Genomic DNA, 20000 nt, shown 5'->3' on the forward strand with positions numbered 1-20000 from the left:
CCGTTCTCACTGCAGACCCATTCTCTCTGCAGACCCATTCTCTCTGCAGACCCATTCTCTCTGCAGACCCATTCTCTCTGCAGACCCATTCTCTCTACAGACCCATTCTCTCTGCAGACCCATTCTCTCTGCAGACCCATTCTCTCTGCAGACCCATTCTCTCTGCAGACCCGTTCTCTCTGCAGACCCATTCTCTCTGCAGACCCATTCTCTCTGCAGACCCATTCTCTCTGCAGACCCATTCTCTCTCTACAGACCCATTCTCTCCGCAGACCCATTCTCTCTGCAGACCCATTCTCTCTGCAGACCCGTTCTCTCTACAGACCCATTCTCTCTGCAGACCCATTCTCTCTGCGGACCCGTTCTCTCTGCAGACCCATTCTCTCTGCAGACCCATTCTCTCTGCAGACCCGTTCTCTCTGCAGACCCATTCTCTCTGCAGACCCATTCTCTCTGCGGACCCATTCTCTCTGCAGACCCGTTCTCTCTGCAGACCCGTTCTCTCTGCAGACCCATTCTCTCTGCGGACCCATTCTCTCTGCAGACCCGTTCTCTCTGCAGACCCGTTCTCTCTGCAGACCCATTCTCTCTGCAGACCCATTCTCTCTGCAGACCCATTCTCTCTGCAGACCCATTCTCTCTGCGGACCCGTTCTCTCTGCAGACCCGTTCTCTCTGCAGACCCATTCTCTCTGCAGACCCGTTCTCTCTGCAGACCCGTTCTCTCTGCAGACCCGTTCTCTCTGCAGACCCGTTCTCTCTGCAGACCCGTTCTCTCTGCAGACCCGTTCTCTCTGCAGACCCGTTCTCTCTGCAGACCCGTTCTCTCTGCAGACCCATTCTCTCTGCAGACCCATTCTCACAGCGTTTATCAACCTTTTTCTTACTCAATATCAAGCCACACTTATTGTTTTTACTTCGGCTGTGACTTTGTGTGCTCAGGGTGAGTTTGGCTGTGTTTCGCTGTGTATCGCTAAACAAGGAAATCACACCTCCACGGAGTTCAGCGCGATTCACAACGTCCCGACTGGTCCCGACCAATCGGAGCACACTGGGCTCACAGGGAGGGGGGGGCAAGAGCTGCAACGAGCCGTTTAGTGGAGAGAGTGAATACACATACTTTACAGAGATGCTGTATGCGAAACAATGTGAGTTTGGAAAATTGCACAGTATAAATCTATTCTAGTAGACCTCAACAATGGAATTATGATCAGTGGAAATGGCCATGACATGGGACCTTTAAAGCAAATATTTGTGCATCAGTTACTTTAAGGAAATAAAAACACTCAATCAAATGAAATGTGATTAACTGATACTACAATAACAACCAAAGAAGTAGGATTCAAAGTCTGATTTAATCAAACTGAATTGTTTACAAATTCCTTGTAAGTTTTTGTGGTGAAATATATGGTCAACCTCGCCATCTCATAAACAGCATGTTACTTTGTGTGCTTCTCTTCATATACATCAAGTGAAATCTAAATGTCCACGAGAGGATGATGACTGTAATGAGGAGGACGTGACCCTCTGTGAGCACAAAGCTTTTAGTTTCTCATTTGATATGAAAGGACTCTCTGAGGCTTTCTTCTGCTTCCTCACGTGTGATGTAATTCCAAGCTGCAGGAATAACAGCAGGCTCAATGAAATGCTTCAGCCAACTGTTCGTTGTACTTTACCATTACATATTTCCAGTAGTCTGATGCGTCGCGGCTTGAATCTGGTTTGATCATCCAGGATGAATTTCTTTGTAATCCTTGTAAGGGTGCCACTGCCATTCATCATTTGTTTCACTGCATTTAAAACGATTGCCACTGCTCACAGAGGAAGAACATATGTTAATGTTACGTTTTCCTGACTTAATCCAATAGCTTCCAGCCAGACCACTTGGACGATGAAGTGAAGCGAAGTGCTCAGTGTGGGCTGTTCCTCCTGCCTCACGGGGCGCTCTGCAGAACGGACAGTGGACACCCTTTACCACATCCAATCAGTGTGTTGAAAAGCTCGTTCTGAGGATTCACATGAAGGTTCTGTAGCTTAGTTTGGATGTCTGCTTTCTTAAACTTCTCTCTAAGAGTTAGTTCCATCTCCTTCACACACTCAGTGAGCCTGTGAGCAAACTGTTCCTGGTTGGCATTGTTCAGGATATTGAATGCCCCAAGAGCTTTCTGGTCAATGACCAGTTTGTCACCAAGTTCCTGACAGACAACTTCAACAAATGACTTTACGTTGTGACTCTTTTCTGTTTTAGCTTTCTGGATAGCATTATTTATGCTGCGGATACATGATTGGAGATGTTTATCCTCGAACATCGTAGACGCATTTGAGAAGCGTTCCACTATTTTGTCGAGTATCCATTCCTTTACATACTTCTCATAGGAGCAAATAAAGCTCTGGTACTCTTTAAAGTCATCCTTTGAGGTCAAATCCAGTAAAAGTGAATACTGGACGGACATTCTTGTGCTGAACTGCTCACTTGTCTTCATTTCACCAATGATATCAGGACCCAGGTAGCGGTTGACAAAGTCTTCGACTGCAGGCTTCAATCAGCGGTCTGTGAATTCTTCTGCCTTCTTCTGGCACTGGTCTACATTATAGAAGACGTCTTTAAATCTGGAACAAAATGTGTCTTTGTTTTCGTTCAGACGTCTGTGGGGATCATTCTCACGGATGAAATCTTCATGCATTTCCTGAAACCTTCTGGCTGCGTCTCCACAGATGTGCTGTTTCAGAGAGACTTCAAAAGTGATGTCTTTTCCAACATCGGGATTGTTTTGCAGCTTCTCATCTATCATGTTTAAAATCTCCTCAATGTAGGCATCACAGTAATTGCTCTTTTTTTTTTTTTTTTCACTCACCATCTGTGAGCAAGCTGTAATGATGCTGTCAGCTGTTTGTTGTACAGCCTTTGTGGGACTTTGAGCACTGAACAGGTCTTTATATCGCTTGAGAAGTCCTTCAGCTGTGTATTTAAAAGGCAACCGTCCACACTGTTTCAGGCTTTTTTGATTTAACAGAGAATATGCGTGACTTCCCTTGGTTGATAGATTTGCTCTCAGGCGGTGAGACACACTGTTGAAAATGTCCTCAACCTTCATTTCTGAACCGGATAGTTCTTTCACTGTTTTAGTCCACATCTTGTCAAATTCTTTGACCAGCTCTTCCTCTGTCATCTTTACATTTGTCTTCCGACATTCTGCAATCAATGCACATACTCTGCCCTCTAATTCCTTTGTCTGATTCTCCTGGATGTTATCAAGTTCTGTCCTCCCCTCTCTGATGTGAGCTGCTGCTGTGAGTTGATTATACACAGACCTTTCCATTTCTCCTCGAAGGCTCTTTGCACTGTTTTCAAACGCCTGTTTGTGTCCTTCAACAAGATGGACATTACCCCCTGTTTCCTTGAAGTACTGTTTCAGATTTCCAAGAAGCTTTTGTTCCCCGTTTAGAAGCTCTGTCAAAGCTTCGCTTTTCTTTAGCTTGAGAAGTTCTCTCATGTCAGATTTGTTAGATTTATCAGCAGCTGTACCGAAGTTGGAGATTCTTGTTTCAGCTTGTGTAACCCATGTGTACATTTCTTTTTTGAAGTCCCATTCCCATCTGTTGATTTGAGTGCACAGCTTCATGTATTCATCAGCCACGAGACTGTTTCTGTTTCTGAAGATGAAGTTTTCATGTTGTACTGCAGTCCACAGGCTCTTCATCCACTCAGTAAACTCTGAGATATTATTAGCTGATGATCCACAACTTCTCAAAATGTGGATTATGTTCTTCTTGAGCTCATAAACAGCCTCGCTGTAGCCTGCATTGACTGGTGCCATCGGTGGGTTTCCATTCCAGAGCCCAGGAATGTACCAGTTTCCAGTGTCTGGACTGTACTCCATCACATCAGTGAAGCTCGAGTACTCCTCTTTCTTTTCCATGTTGGCTGCTGCCTGGGTCATCTTGTTTAATTGTTCCAGGAGCAGTTTCCTGTCTCGCCAGTTCTTGTCATAGGCTGAAACATCGGACACATTCTGGTGAACAAACTGACATTTGGGCTTCTTTTTCCCCACCTCTTTCATCCTGAGGAAAGCGTGTACAACTATCCGTAGGATGTCCTTCATTTCTGCTGAATTCTCCATTGCAATATTGATGATGGTGATATCACTCAGCCCCACAACAAGTGTTGCAAGCTCATTGTCGTGCTCATAGCTATTGTCCAGTTGTGCGAGCTCTTGTGACTTTAAGCCCTCAGTGTCGATGATCACCATGAAGTCACAGTTGAGGTCTTTTCTGACATCTTCATTGATTTTAATCAGCAACATAAAGGCACCTCGAGTGCATCGACCACTGCTGACTGCAAACTGCACTCCAAACATGGTGTTGAGGAGAGTGGACTTTCCTGTGCTCTGAACTCCAAGAACTGAGACTACCAGGATCTTGTTCTTAGGAGACACCAAGTCATTGAGCTGAGAGAGAACATCAGTCACCCATCTGAGAGGTATGTTGGATGCTTCTCCATCTACAAGCTCAAGTGGAAATCCATCAAGCATTAATTCTGCACATAGCTTGGGGAGATGCTGTAGTTGTTGACGTGCTGGGTCTGTTACAGCAAGGGAAAGGGAAGCTTCATAGATCTGCCCCATCTCACGGAAGAAGTGTTCAGTCCCTAATGAGCTGTTGGAAAGTTGTTGTTCAATTTTCTTTATCTCCTCTTTGTTCCCAGAGTTTTTGCATTTTTCTTTGTACTGCTCCCCGAGATCAAAGAGTTTTTCTCGAGAAACGTTATCGAGGTTCATTCGCATCCATTTCAGGAAATAGCACCTCTGTATCCCTGGGATTGATATTGCCTTGATGAAACGTGTCATTGCCTCCGACATTTTACGAGAGTTCTGTTTTTTCCGAAGTTCTTTTTTCTCTAGCTTAAGGTTGCTTTTGTACGTTTCTATATTTTCAGACCCAACTTTCCGAAGTCGCAATTCTTCCTTCTCTAAGCGAGTAAGCTCCTTCCATATTTGTCCTTGCAAGGGAAGCTCAGATTCTTTGTATTCAAGAATGTCTTGAATGTCTGAAGTGATGGCATCTGCGTTTTCCCTGGCAGTCTGGCAGTCTGAAGTGTCTTCATCCACACAGATTCCCAGGTTATGGGCAACGTCAGCCATCTTCTCAATTCCCATCTTCACCTTTGAGTTTTCCAATGCATTGCTGACTCTTTCCCGCAAATCTTTGACAAAGTCTGCATCATTTATGTTCTTATCTTTCAAAAGGATGTTGCTCTTGTTTAATCTCAACTTGATTGCTACCTTTTTTACAGCATCTCCTTTGAAATCTTTGCTTTGACGGTTACCCACCAAGAAGATTTGGGCCTTGTGGTGTTGGTTGGTTAGCAGCTCACACTCAGAGTCCAAAGCGTCAAAGAACACAAAAACTGCTGCAGATGTGTGACACAAGAAAGCAAATTGTGTTTCAAATGAAGCAATGTCCCCACGAAGGTTAGATACAGCAACTGGCTGGCTGAAGACATCCATGTTTTCGTTCCCACAAGGAAGGTACCAAGTCATTTCAACCAATCCATTGGATATTCTCCTTGGGCTGTCCCCACCCTCCATGTCGGAGTGAACAAAGGTGTTATGGTTCTGCTGAGAATTGCTCAGAAGCTTATTGAGGATCTCTGACTTGGACAAGGAGCACTCACCCAGTCTCACAAAAGATATCATTGGAAGTTCAGAGACAACAATTCTCTCTTCAATAAATCCCTTGGATTCTGAAAGTGACTGAGGTCTGTACTTTTTAACAATGTCTCTCATGGCCCAAAGCATGAGTGTGCACTGCTTTGTGTCACAGTTGGGAAGTAACAGAGGCACGGAAAACTGACACATGGACATTTTGAGGGCCAGTTCCTGCTGTACAAAACCATCAGAGCACAGGAAGAGAGCAGTGATAATATCAAGGGGATTCAGTTTGTCACCTGAAATTGTACTTTTGTCTAAATCATCAAGATCTAAATCATCAAGATCATCAGTGTAATCCTGACGGTTTGACTCGTGCTGTGCGGGTGTACATTTCACATTCCTAGCTGTCACATTAACCATCATTAGTTTCTTTAGAAAATACCATGGAAGATCTGAATTACATTTGGCAGGTTCATCTGTAATGGTCTTCTCTTCAATCCTCAGAAGGGTGCTTAGGGACAGCTTCTCTCTGTCGTGGTGATCTAACCCCAGTTCTTCCAATAAGCTCTTTAGGGGTCTCTCTGTAGAAAAGATCATATTAAAAACATTATTGGTTCCATCATGGATTCATTCATTTTTACAACATTTTACATTTGGCTAAAACTATGACTACGTTGGCCAGTCAGTCAATACACTGCTTGTCTAATCGCAGCCTGCTAAAGAATTGTTAGTTAAAGGACCTTAAAGAGGTGGATAGAGACATTTCTTTGTTTCAGAATACAGCAGGTTGATGAAAATGTTATTTGCACTGAGGTTGGACATTGGCATTATTCATAGGTGATCATTTAAAAAAGAAAATCAGAAGGGGTGCTGTCATGATCAATCATATGACTTAACAGCAGAACCACATATCCTGTGATGCTCACCTGGGAGGGCAGGGAACTGTATAAATATGCTGCAGACCCATGAGAGGTCAGCTATTCTAAACTTAATTTAAAGTGGACCTATCATGCTATATTTGAATAATATATCGTAGGGCCATACCTATATAAAACATGTCTGTGAAGTTTTTTTTTCAAAATACCAAACAGTTCATGCATTTCAGCCATGCCTCATTTCGCTCTATTTGCTCTTTTCCAGCCCTGTTTTTGCAAGGGCTGATTCTGTGAGAAGTCTTCTTCACTGCTTTTGTGGCAGACTACAGCGCCACTTACAGGCATGATAGGTCTCCTTTAACTATTACGCATTTCATTATACTTTTTACCGGTGGTGAAAAAAGTACTCGGTAAATATGAATACAAAAGTTTAGAAAGGACCAGTAACACTTCATAGAAAAGTAACCCTTGGTATCTCCACATAACTGCAGGTATATATGTATTACAATAGATCAGTTATTGACAGTCACACTTACGGTCGGACTCTGGTGCTCCTGGAGTGTTCTTTCCTTCCTCACAGCACGGGTCAGGGAAGAAAACTCCATGATGTTCCTTGGTAATTGAGAACAATATGTTTAGTTTTTTAATTCTAATCAATAAATGAATCATGCCATATTCACATTATTTATCTCGTAATTGTATTGTAATTTCATTATTTACCTCCTCATCAGAGCTATCCATTGCAGAAACACTCTCAGCCATCCCACACTCTCAAGATTCTTCAAACAGCGTCTCACTGAAAGTGTTAGAAGAAAACCGTGTTACAACATCTAATCTAATGTAGATTCTACTCCAACAACTGTGTTACACAAAACTCACACAGCTCGGTGAACTCTGCAGCCTGCTACACTACAATTTAGATTAAACAAGAAGAACCAAATGGTCAGCCCTCTTTAAGAGCCGTAAAGGCGTGCTCGAAGATCTCATTATTTGTTACCTTAAGGGCTATACATGAGGCCCTAAAGCAACTGTTCCTGTATCAAATGCGCACATTGATGCCACCAAATGAGACAATAAAAATAGAAAGTATTACAAATAGAACCATCTTTTTAATAGTAACATTAAACTGGAATTAATTTACATCTTTAAATTATGAATACATACACAAAAAAATTTCACAAATATCCAACCTTCAAATTGCCATTTTAAATCAACATTACTCTGCACACTTAGTAAAGAACAGTTAAAAGCAACTACATGAGTAGTGACATACATTTAATCAAGTATTGTACTTAAGTACAATTTTGGGGGACTTAATGTTAATGTTATGCTACTTTGTACTTCTACTCCACTACAGTTCAGAGGTAAATCATGTACTTTTACTCCACTACATGTATTTAATACCTTTAGTTACTTTACAGATGTGGATGAATGATGTGAAATATGATCAAGTGTTAAATCAGACTTTAGTTCCTCCTGGAGTAAATTCACAAGCTACCCTGCAGTATACAAAGTCATTCAAACTAGCTGCACCTTTACCAGCTTTGAGAACACTTTCATGATCAATCATTATAAAACACATCATATATATTATTCTGAAATGGACCAATCTGCACAACGACTACTTTTACTGTCGCTACTTTCACTATATTTAGATGATAATACTTTTACTTGAGGAACATTTTGATTGCGGGACTTTTACTGTAACAGAGTATTCCTACACTCTGGTACAAGATCTGAATATTTCTCCCGCCTCTGAGAACATCTTAAAATATGTGTGTGGAAATCTCAGTTATTATGGCGCGTTTCCACTGCAGCGCGGAGCCCCGTTTAAGAGAGCTGTGACGTCAACGGCCCGTCTTTGGTTGCGTTTCCACTTGGCCTAGTACCGGCTAGCGGGTCCTAATTCACAGTTTTTCTGGCCCCATAAAATCGTGGTTCTAGGGCCAGGAACAACCAGGCTGAGTCGGGCTAAGTATGCTAAACTAGAGAGAGAATCGCTGGCAAGGGGGCTACAACTACAACAAGAATAGATGAACATATTTGACCGTGATTTAATTGTAATACACGTTTCTAAATGATGCCGAAGTAACAACATACTGATACCGGATAGTAAAAACCATGAATTAATGCTTTGACAAGTCTGCAGACAGACGGCAGGCGAAAAAGTGTGAAGATCACCATCGGAGACACAAGCAAACGAGCCCACAAACTACAGCCGGTCGCAGAGATCTGCTATTCTAAAATAAAGTTCACACATATCGACCACTCAATTATTAAGAACCTTAAATATATAGTCTCTGTTGAGAGCGAGAACAGTTTTAACATATATATCGTTTTTTGTAAACATATGACAAATGTGCGAGGCTGATGACGTCAGAACATCGCGCTATGTGAGCCCCGGACAGTCCCGGCCCAATTTAACCCCTGCTTGTATGGGTCACAAATACGGCCTCCCCAGGAAAATCTTGCCGGTCTGCCTTATCTAAGAGTGGGTTATTGAACCCGAAGTCTGCTGCCTCGCCCTAGAAGACTGAAGGCAGTCATCCCCTGTATTCCTCGACTACGGTCTGGGAGCCACGCAGGAAAGTTCAACAAGGCTGTTGGAAGCCTTTAAAACTATTTTAGGTAGGCCTATCAATCACAGACAATGAAATTGTTTCCTACCTTTGTGGAATAACCATGGTAAAATGCTGTTCTTGATTCCCACAGTCTATATTCAACATTTAGTTATAAGTGAATCTGTCCTGAGTTAACAGCTCTGCTCTTCTCTGGGAATGCAACATTCCAAGTGTGTCCTTTTATAGCTGCTAAGTGAAGTCACTTTCTCTTTCGTCCTCCAGATAAAGATCATTTATACTGATCACGTGGTTTCTCGGAAAAGATGATTACCTTTTTCAGAGTCACAAAGTGTTTTCTCAGTACCAAGGTGTTACGATGTGAGGTGCAGGTGAAAGAACGATACGTGGAGAGAGGGTTTTCTTGCAAAAAATAAACAGGCGTTTTATTCTTAGCCTTCCACATTATTCCACAGAAACACAAACTGCATGCCTGGAGCTGCATTCACCAGCAAGGAACAAACACGAACACGAATGCCCTTCCCCTCTCTTCCCAACCACATTTATAGGAGACTGCCCGCCTTCCCACTCCAACCTGGCAACCTGGTTCTGAAAGCGGAGTGAAGGGTTAAATACAAAATTAAACACTGTTATACCTTTAATAAAACCCTAAAGGCTTAAGTAAATTAATTATTGCATCGCCATAAATATTATACCTTCAAGAACAACCAGGTCTGCTTAAAACGGATAGTTTTTAACCTAATTGACACTCGTAAAATCACACATTTCCTGACCAATCGCGTCCAAGACTCCGCCTACTCATACGGCACATGTAAGGAGTACTTTGGAGGCGTGCTCCCCCTTTGAGCACTGGGACAAGATGGCCTCCAGGTCTGAACAAAGGAAATGGTGATTACTTGGTGCTTGTGTGTTTTACAGACTGACAAACGAATTTAGACGCATTTTATTAGTTTGTCTACGTAAAATGTTTTTATAACTTTAACTGAAATAAAGACAACTCAGAAAAAAACATGTACTACCTTTCTTAACACACAAATAGTTAAGACCAACATGTTAGTGAGGGAGTGTGTGCGCTTCCTCACACAAGGTAAAATCAGGATTCATTACATTATATTACATGTTACTTGTTAGACACTTTTATCCAAAGCGACTTACATACTCAATACTGTGGACAATCCCCACAGGAGCAATTGTCTCAGGGACACAACGACATGCTGACTGCAGTGGGGTTTGAACCTGTGCTCTGAGCCCAACACCAACGCACTAGTCCACTGCGCCAAAGCCTTAAAGTCTTGGGCGCTTTCACACCGCAGTACTTTTCCCACAAAGGTTCATCAGAACTTAGTTCTCATGAACTAAGTTCTGATGAACTAAGTAGGCCTACAGGTCGCGTTCACACCGGAATAAGTCCCTGGGGGAGGATTAGGCAAATGAAGCCGCTGACGTCACTTCCTCTTCTTCTGCTTTAGGTTTACTGGCAGGCCGAAAACAACTTCACGGCGTATACTGCCACCCGGAGTCCCCGGCCGGAAGTCCCCGAAGCCTTCCGAGTAAATCGCCAGAAACGCCGACACCTCCTCATCTGCACCGTTCCCATGTTTTCTTTTGTGTTGCCGTAAGTTAGTCTCTGCGTTTGTGTGCTGGGCTAATGCTAATAATGCTAATGCGAGGATAATAAAATGGCGGCTTCACTAAACTTTTTGGGAGTTTTACGGGGCGCGGTTTGCAATCCGCCCAGCCAATCAGACATAGGAACCTTTTCTCCCACTAAAGTACCTGCTCTCTAGAGCCATATAATATGCCATATATATAGCCATATATATACTATTATATGGCTCTGCTGCTCACTAGCAGGGACTGAAAAGGGGGTAAAAAGGTTCTCATGAAATAATTTTAGTTCCGGATTGTTTTGGTGTGAACGCGACATTTCGGAACTATATCGGAACTAAAGTGGGAAAAGTACTGCGGTGTGAACGCGGCTATTGTTCCATTTACAAAATGACAGTCCAGTATAAAGGGCAACCAGAGCATTCATTTTATTTAGGTAATGGGATCTAAGTAAGCAAGATAGGAAATTCATTTGTGCTGTTGCCTAAAACTGTATTTTCAAAATGCTTGCTTTTGAAGTCTTCAACAATAAATGGAAAGCAAATTTGTGCCAATCAAGTGATCGGCTGTTTTGAAATAATAACATGGCTTTTACAACTAAAATCCTGTATTCTACAACGTCTGCAGACATAAGATGGTTTATCAGGTTGTTACCACTCTGTTCTTTATAAAATAAATAATGCTATCAGGCTTTTCGATGGTCTGATAAATCATTACAGTAGACGTTAAAGAGGGCTGATAAAGGTACACCGAAAGTACAATCATGAGTAATAATGCTTTACAGCCTCAGTGTTTTCTCCTTCAATAGACCCTTAGCCTTGAGCTTTAGACAGTACATTAATCATGTGGTTTCTTGGAAATGAGGATTCAGTTTACATTAAATGATCAAAAACTTAATGAAACCCACCTCAGATGACTTCACGAGCAAAGGTGTTTTCTTTTCTTTTTATAGAATTAGGACATTACATTACATTGCATTTAGCTGACGCTTTTATCCAAAGCGACTTACAATAAGTGCATTCGACCAACAAAATACAAACTTAAAGAAAACAGAATCATAAAGTACATCAGGTTTCATAGAGCAAAAACATTTCAAGTGCTACTCAACTGGCTTTAGATAAGCCAGTCCTTTATTAGTATATAAGTGCTTTGTTAGCAATTCTATCGCTCGAAGTGGAGTCGAAAGAGATGAGTTTTCAGTCTGGAAGGTGTGTAAGCTATCTGCTGTCCTGATGTCAATGGGGAGCTCATTCCACCATTTAGGAGCCAGGACAGCAAACCCACGTGTTTTTGCTGATGGGAACTTGGGTCCCCCTCGCAGCGAGGGTGCAGCTAGTCGTTTGGCTGATGCAGAGCGGAGTGCACGTGCTGGGGTGTACGGTTTAACCATGTCCTGGATGTAGGAAGGGCCAGATCCATTCGCAGCATGGTAAGCAAGTACCAGTGTCTTGAAGTGGATTCTAGCAGTTACCGGAAGCCAGTGGAGGGAGCGGAGGAGCGGAGTGGTGTGGGAGAATTTAGGAAGGTTGAAGACCAGACGAGCCGCTGCATCCTGGATGAGCTGCAGAGGTCGGATGGCACATGCAGGTAGACCAGCCAGGAGGGAGTTGCAGTAGTCTAGGCGTGAGATGACGAGAGCCTGGACCAGAAACTGCGTGGCTTTCTGGGTCAGCTGGGGACGTATCCTCCTGATGTTGTAAAGCGTGTATCTGCAGCAGCGGGTTGTAGCAGCGATGTTTGCAGTGAAGGACAGTTTGTTATCTAGGGTCACACCCAGATTCCTTGCAGTCGGGGAAACAACAGAGGTGCCGATGTTGATTGTCAGGTCAAGAGTGGGACAATCTTTTCCCGGAAGGAAAAGCAGTTCAGTCTTGTCAAGGTTGAGCTTGAGGTGGTCCATCCACTGAGAGATGTCTGCTAGACAAGCAGAGGACACATCGTTTCCTTCAATCAGACAATGATGGTTACACATTCCCAGGTATAGCCTATAAGTAAAACTATGAATACATTCAAGGTTACATTTTCCCATTTATTAATTTAAAAAGGTAACCATTTGCTCTTTCTATCACAATGGGATCCAAGCAACATATTGCTAATCAGGCACGTGCACATATACATCAAAGTGAGCTTGAGCCCCTGCCCTTTTTATGGGGTGCTTTTTTTTCATTTTATTTTTCAATAAATTAATATATATGCTGCTGTTTGCGCACAGTTTCCCTTTCCAAAAATATATTGATTGAATACAAAATAAAAATATCAGGTCGGAACTGTGAAGTTCCGATGCTCTCTCTACCCTCCCTCCCTCCCCGTCTCCTGCACATCGGTGCGGACATCGGCAGTCCCTTCAGACAGACAGGTAGCAGCACCTCCCACTATACAGTCCCTTCAGACAGACAGGTAGCAGCACCTCCCACTTTACTGTCCCTTCAGACAGACAGGTAGCAGCACCTCCCACTACTGTCCCTTCAGACAGACAGGTAGCAGCACCTCCCACCTTACAGTCCCTTCAGACAGACAGGTAGCAGCGCCTCCCACCTTACTGTCCCTTCAGACAGACAGGTAGCAGCACCTCCCACTTCACAGTCCCTTCAGACAGACAGGTAGCAGCACCTCCCACCTTACAGTCCCTTCAGACAGACAGGTAGCAGCACCTCCCACTTTACTGTCCCTTCAGACAGACAGGTAGCAGCCCCTCCCGACTTACTGTCCCTTCAGACAGACAGGTAGCAGCACCTCCCACCTTACTGTCCCTTCAGACAGACAGGTAGCAGCACCTCCCACTTTACAGTCCCTTCAGACAGACAGGTAGCAGCACCTCCCACTTTACAGTCCCTTCAGACAGACAGGTAGCAGCACCTCCCACTTTACTGTCCCTTCAGACAGACAGATAGCAGCACCTCCCACTTTACAGTCCCTTCAGACAGACAGGTAGCAGCACCTCCCACCTTACAGTCCCTTCAGACAGACAGGTAGCAGCACCTCCCACTTTACTGTCCCTTCAGACAGACAGATAGCAGCACCTCCCACTTCACAGTCCCTTCAGACAGACAGATAGCAGCACCTCCCACCTTACAGTCCCTTCAGACAGACAGGTAGCAGCACCTCCCACTTCACAGTCCCTTCAGACAGACAGGTAGCAGCACCTCCCACTTCACAGTCCCTTCAGACAGACAGGTAGCAGCACCTCCCACTTTACAGTCCCTTCAGACAGACAGGTAGCAGCACCTCCCACTTTACAGTCCCTTCAGACAGACAGGTAGCAGCACCTCCCACTTCACAGTCCCTTCAGACAGACAGGTAGTAGCACCTCCCACTTTACAGTCCCTTCAGACAGAAAGGTAGCAGCACCTCCCACTTCACAGTCCCTTCAGACAGACAGGTAGCAGCACCTCCCACCTTACAGTCCCTTCAGACAGACAGACAGCAGCACCTCCCACTTTACAGTCCCTTCAGACAGACAGGTAGCAGCACCTCCCACTTCACAGTCCCTTCAGACAGACAGGTAGCAGCACCTCCCACCTTACAGTCCCTTCAGACAGACAGATAGCAGCACCTCCCACTTTACAGTCCCTTCAGACAGACAGGTAGCAGCACCTCCCACTTCACAGTCCCTTCAGACAGACAGATAGCAGCACCTCCCACCTTACAGTCCCTTCAGACAGACAGGTAGCAGCACCTCCCACTTCACAGTCCCTTCAGACAGACAGATAGCAGCACCTCCCACCTTACAGTCCCTTCAGACAGACAGGTAGCAGCACCTCCCACTTTACAGTCCCTTCAGACAGACAGGTAGCAGCACCTCCCACCTTACAGTCCCTTCAGACAGACAGGTAGCAGCACCTCCCACTTTACAGTCCCTTCAGACAGACAGGTAGCAGCACCTCCCACTTTACAGTCCCTTCAGACAGACAGATAGCAGCACCTCCCACCTTACAGTCCCTTCAGACAGACAGGTAGCAGCACCTCCCACTTTACAGTCCCTTCAGACAGACAGGTAGCAGCACCTCCCACTTTACAGTCCCTTCAGACAGACAGATAGCAGCAACTCCCACTTTACAGTCCCTTCAGACAGACAGGTAGCAGCACCTCCCACCTTACAGTCCCTTCAGACAGACAGGTAGCAGCACCTCCCACTTTACAGTCCCTTCAGACAGACAGATAGCAGCACCTCCCACTTTACAGTCCCTTCAGACAGACAGATAGCAGCACCTCCCACTTTACAGTCACTTCAGACAGACAGGTAGCAGCACCTCCCACTTTACAGTCCCTTCAGACAGACAGATAGCAGCACCTCCCACTTTACAGTCCCTTCAGACAGACAGATAGCAGCACCTCCCACCTTACAGTCACTTCAGACAGACAGGTAGCAGCCCCTCCCACTTTACAGTCCCTTCAGACAGACAGATAGCAGCACCTCCCACTTTACAGTCCCTTCAGACAGACAGGTAGCAGCACCTCCCACCTTACAGTCCCATCAGACAGACAGGTAGCAGCACCTTACAGTCCCTTCAGACAGACAGGTAGCAGCACCTCCCACTTTACAGTCCCTTCAGACAGACAGGTAGCAGCACCTCCCACCTTACAGTCCCTTCAGACAGACAGATAGCAGCACCTCCCACCTTACAGTCCCTTCAGACAGACAGGTAGCAGCACCTCCCACTTTACAGTCCCTTCAGACAGACAGGTAGCAGCACCTCCCACTTTACAGTCCCTTCAGACAGACAGATAGCAGCACCTCCCACCTTACAGTCCCTTCAGACAGACAGGTAGCAGCACCTCCCACTTTACAGTCCCTTCAGACAGACAGGTAGCAGCACCTCCCACCTTACTGTCCCTTCAGACAGACAGGTATAGCAGCACCTCCCACCTTACTGTCCCTTCAGACAGACAGGTATAGCAGCACCTCCCACCTTACTGTCCCTTCAGACAGACAGGTAGCAGCACCTCCCACCTTACTGTCCCTTCAGACAGACAGGTATAGCAGCACCTCCCACCTTACTGTCCCTTCAGACAGACAGGTAGCAGCACCTCCCACCTTACTGTCCCTTCAGACAGACAGGTAGCAGCACCTCCCACCTTACAGTCCCATCAGACAGACAGATAGCAGCACCTCCCACCTTACAGTCCCTTCAGACAGACAGGTAGCAGCACCTCCCACTTTACTGTCCCTTCAGACAGACAGGTAGCAGCACCTCCCACTTTACAGTCCCTTCAGACAGACAGGTAGCAGCACCTCCCACTTTACAGTCCCTTCAGACAGACAGGTAGCAGCACCTCCCACTTTACAGTCCCTTCAGACAGACAGGTAGCAGCACCTCCCACCTTACAGTCCCTTCAGACAGACAGGTAGCAGCACCTCCCACTTTACAGTCCCTTCAGACAGACAGGTAGCAGCACCTCCCACCTTACAGTCCCTTCAGACAGACAGGTAGCAGCACCTCCCACCTTACAGTCCCTTCAGACAGACAGGTAGCAGCACCTCCCACTTTACAGTCCCTTCAGACAGACAGGTAGCAGCACCTCCCACTTTACAGTCCCTTCAGACAGACAGGTAGCAGCACCTCCCACTTTACTGTCCCTTCAGACAGACAGGTAGCAGCACCTCCCACCTTACTGTCCCTTCAGACAGACAGGTAGCAGCACCTCCCACCTTACAGTCCCTTGTTATGCCGGCTTTTCTTGGCTTGTTTGAAGGTGAGTGGAGATGAACAAATCACTAAGCTGCCAGTGCCTCGAGTTTACAGCTAATTAGCTATAAGACAAAAACAAATAGTATAGGCTACTAGCTAATGGATAAGTTAGCTCAAGGTTTAGCTAAGACAATTGATCATGGGCATACTTTATATATTACTGTATTCACCGGTAGTGTCTCCCCTTAAGTACAGTATAATGTACTGTACGAATACAGTAACATGTGTATCTAATAACGTCATCACAATCGCCACATTGATATGCAAATGAGGCGTTAACTAGGGCTAATTAAAATGTGCAAATGTGCATGCAGTTACCAAGGCATTGCAGGTGAAAAGGATTAAAAAATAAATACAAATAAAAACATAACACCTCACAACTTCCCCAGATAGTTACTTACGTCAAGTCAGTATTTTCCTCTGAAATGTTATGTTTAAATGCAGATTAGCTTCATATCTATAGATGAATTCAGACATAACGATCTTTGTGCCTGTAATGTCCTTAAACAGTAACTTCATCATTTTGATTGTTGGCTGCTCATTTAATAACTATTAATTGTACTAGTTTGTTGTCTGCTCTTGTGCTCAGTGAATACTGAAGAAGACCATTGTCTCTGTGTTAACTGATTATTTTGTAGAATTCTGTTGAGTATTAAACAATTGCGTGAGTGTGAGGGTATTAAAATAAATTGGTCAGTAGCCTAAGTCAGAGATGTGCAACAAGGGCTTTGTGCAGAATGTGGCCTTATTGACGTATGGCGTCAACTAAATCAAGATGTCAAAGATTACACTTTCTTTTCAAATGTCCACAACTCTTATTCTAGAATAGATTATTTTTGTATTCCCTCAAAATACATGCATAAGGTAAAAGAATGTAACATTGATTCCATTAATATTTCAGATCATGCAAGAGTTCATTTAACTATTCACTTGGAGAGTGGAGAATTTGTATCCAGGCGCTGGAAATGTGATAACTCCTTACTTAGAGACGAAAAATTGGATAAGGTACTATATAAAAGAAAACAATGACCCCTCTATAGATCCGGATATTAATTGGGAAGCTGCAAAAGCTATTTTAAGAGCACTTATTATCTCATACACATCTTTTAAAAACGTGACAAAATTAAGCTCAGACAAGAACTTGAAAGAGAAGTAAACAGATGTGAAGTACTTCATAAATCCGCATCAACAGATGAAAACTGGAAACAATTCAACACAGCCAGAGCTAAATTAAATATTGACTTAGCAAATGAAATCATAACACAAATGAATCTTATCAGACAAAAGAATTATGAACTGGACAATTATCTCCATAACATTAATTTACCTACATTATCTGAATCAGATCAAGAGTATCTAAACTCATCAATTGCAGAAGTAGAAGTTTTGGCTGCAATTAAATCTATGCCTATAAATAAAAGCCCAGGGCCAGATGGCTTCTCGGCAGAATTTTATAATGAGTTTTGGACTGTACTTCAACCTATATTTATGTCAATGGTTAACAACTTCTCTCACAACAGAACACTTCCTCAATCAATGAATCTTGCATATATTACTGTACTACATAAAGATGGGAAAGACCCCTTGAATTGTTCTTCATTTAGGCCTATGCCTCTTGGATCATGATTATAAGATTATCACCAAATTATTAGCAAAACGACTGGAAATTATTTTACCTAAACTAATTAGTCCTGATCAAACAGGTTTTGTCAAGGGCAGATATTCTTCTGATAATATAAGGAGACTTTTGAATATTATAAACCATTTGGACACCGGTCAGAAGCCATCTCTGCTTCTTTCTTTAGATGCAGAGAAGGCTTTTGACAGGGTTGAGTGCAATTTTCTTTTTGCTATCTTGAACAGATTAAATATGGGCTCTCGGTTCATAGAGTGGGTCAAATCAATTTATAAAAATCCTAAAGCAGCGGTTATTACTAACTGCAGTTCCTGGGAGGGAGGGGGGAGTGTAGTGAGTGTACTGTGGTACTGTGATATTACAATACAAATTAAATGGCATCGATTACTGTACACTATAATGAAATAAAAAGACTGTGCAACTATATTTAACTTTTTTTATAAATTATTATGGGAAGTACCCTTTTTCTCACTTGAGCTCCTTGTCCCCCGAATATCTGTGCACGTCCCTGCTTGGAGCGCATCAACAGGGAGAAAGTAGTAGAACAAAAAGTATGAGCTACAGAACCTGTGACGTAATTTATTTTCCAACCAGCGGGGGGCAGTAGTGAGCTGCGGTTGTTTTTAAATGTACCCGAAACCCGCGAAGGAGACTGTTAGCCTCACCATGGCGGAAGCAGAGCAGCAGTCAGGTAAACACAACGCTTCAGATTAGCATTAGCATCTTCTCTACCACTTTTACTGTCTTGTGTTAAACGCTTATTAGCAGGTACACCACACTGCAACATGTGAGAGTGAACGAATGAACTTTTAAGGTGTTTTAAATGCGTCCAAAAGGCAAATCGCTCCTAGCGCACCATACGACGTTACATTCTGCATAACTCAAAGGGGCTCTTTTATACTCATTTTCATGTTTCATACTAGTATTTAGTACATGTCTCTCTGCTTTATTGTTCAAAAAGCTCTTTATTTTTCTCATGATGCCTGTGCTGCAGCACCTCTTTTCACCCTCTGTCTGAAACCAGAGCCCAGTCTGCTGGGTTAGCTGGCCGGCTCTGTTGTGATTGGTCAACCGCTTAGAGGTGTCCCGCCCCTTAGCCTATCACGTATAATGTGTTGGAGCCTAGCCAATAGAAGTGCGATGTTTCATAGCACTATGTCCCAGGAGTAAACAAAGGAGTCCAATGGAGGCTTTTACATGCACCAAAACCGATATTAGACACTAAAGGAAAGGGAAAACACCACCATTTTGTAGTAGTAATATTCTTACAATCACACTTAAAGTCGTATTCTGTAATGCTTTGAAAACAATAGATGTTTATTTCTACACTTTTGGACAACTAACCTCCGGCCGGAAGGAAGAAGCTTACATTCTGATTGCAGAGGGTGGGAGTCCTCTTGAGCTGGATAAACACTGCAACTGTCTGAGGTTCAGGGTCTCCAGGTTTAGCTGTGGTTCAACAATCAGTCTGACCACTTTGTGATCTGAGTCAGAGAGTTTCTGCTCTTTAAAGGCAGGTTACCAAACCATGACATGACAGAGAACGACAGAATTGACTCAATAAATTACGATCATCATGGTTTTTTCAATGTTAAGATGGGATAGTTTCCTGAGACAGAACAAATGTCCCTTTTTGCACACAGCTTAACAATTTTCTCTTTTTTTCGACTTTAGGATCCACTCCTGAGGATGAAGCATCTAAAGCCACAGACAGCGTCACCTTCATGGTGCCCAAGAAAGAAATCAGCATGGTGCCGGACATGGGGAAGTGGAAGCGATCTATGGTAAAGCTGAACACCTTTCACATGTTTTCAAGTAGAAAACTAAACCATGAACAGTTTAGAAACAAAATAATAATATCATTGTTTTATGTGTTATTTTTATTTATGTTGCATCGTTGGAGGAGCTCAGGACTTCAGATGTTCATTGTCTACACTGTAGCTGGTGCATATGACAATGAAG

General features: G+C 43.8%; 1 protein-coding gene and 1 pseudogene across 1 annotated transcript in view; one reads left to right on the forward strand and one right to left on the reverse strand.

Moving 5' to 3' along the window:
* Positions 1-1136: 1136 nt before the first annotated feature.
* Positions 1137-9543, reverse strand: LOC117558193 (annotated as a pseudogene).
* Positions 9544-18619: 9076 nt separating this feature from the next.
* The window catches only part of ptpa (protein phosphatase 2 phosphatase activator), a 20008-nt gene continuing 18627 nt past the window's right edge, over positions 18620-20000 (forward strand). Inside the window, exons 1-2 of the mRNA XM_034234222.1 lie at positions 18620-18729; positions 19713-19822. Coding sequence (XP_034090113.1) covers positions 18666-18729; positions 19713-19822 — 174 coding nt within the window. The 5' untranslated portion in view covers positions 18620-18665. The remainder of the gene's footprint in view (positions 18730-19712; positions 19823-20000) is intronic.

This window comes from Gymnodraco acuticeps, unplaced genomic scaffold (assembly GCF_902827175.1).
Source record: "Gymnodraco acuticeps unplaced genomic scaffold, fGymAcu1.1, whole genome shotgun sequence".
Lineage (NCBI taxonomy): Eukaryota > Metazoa > Chordata > Actinopteri > Perciformes > Bathydraconidae > Gymnodraco > Gymnodraco acuticeps.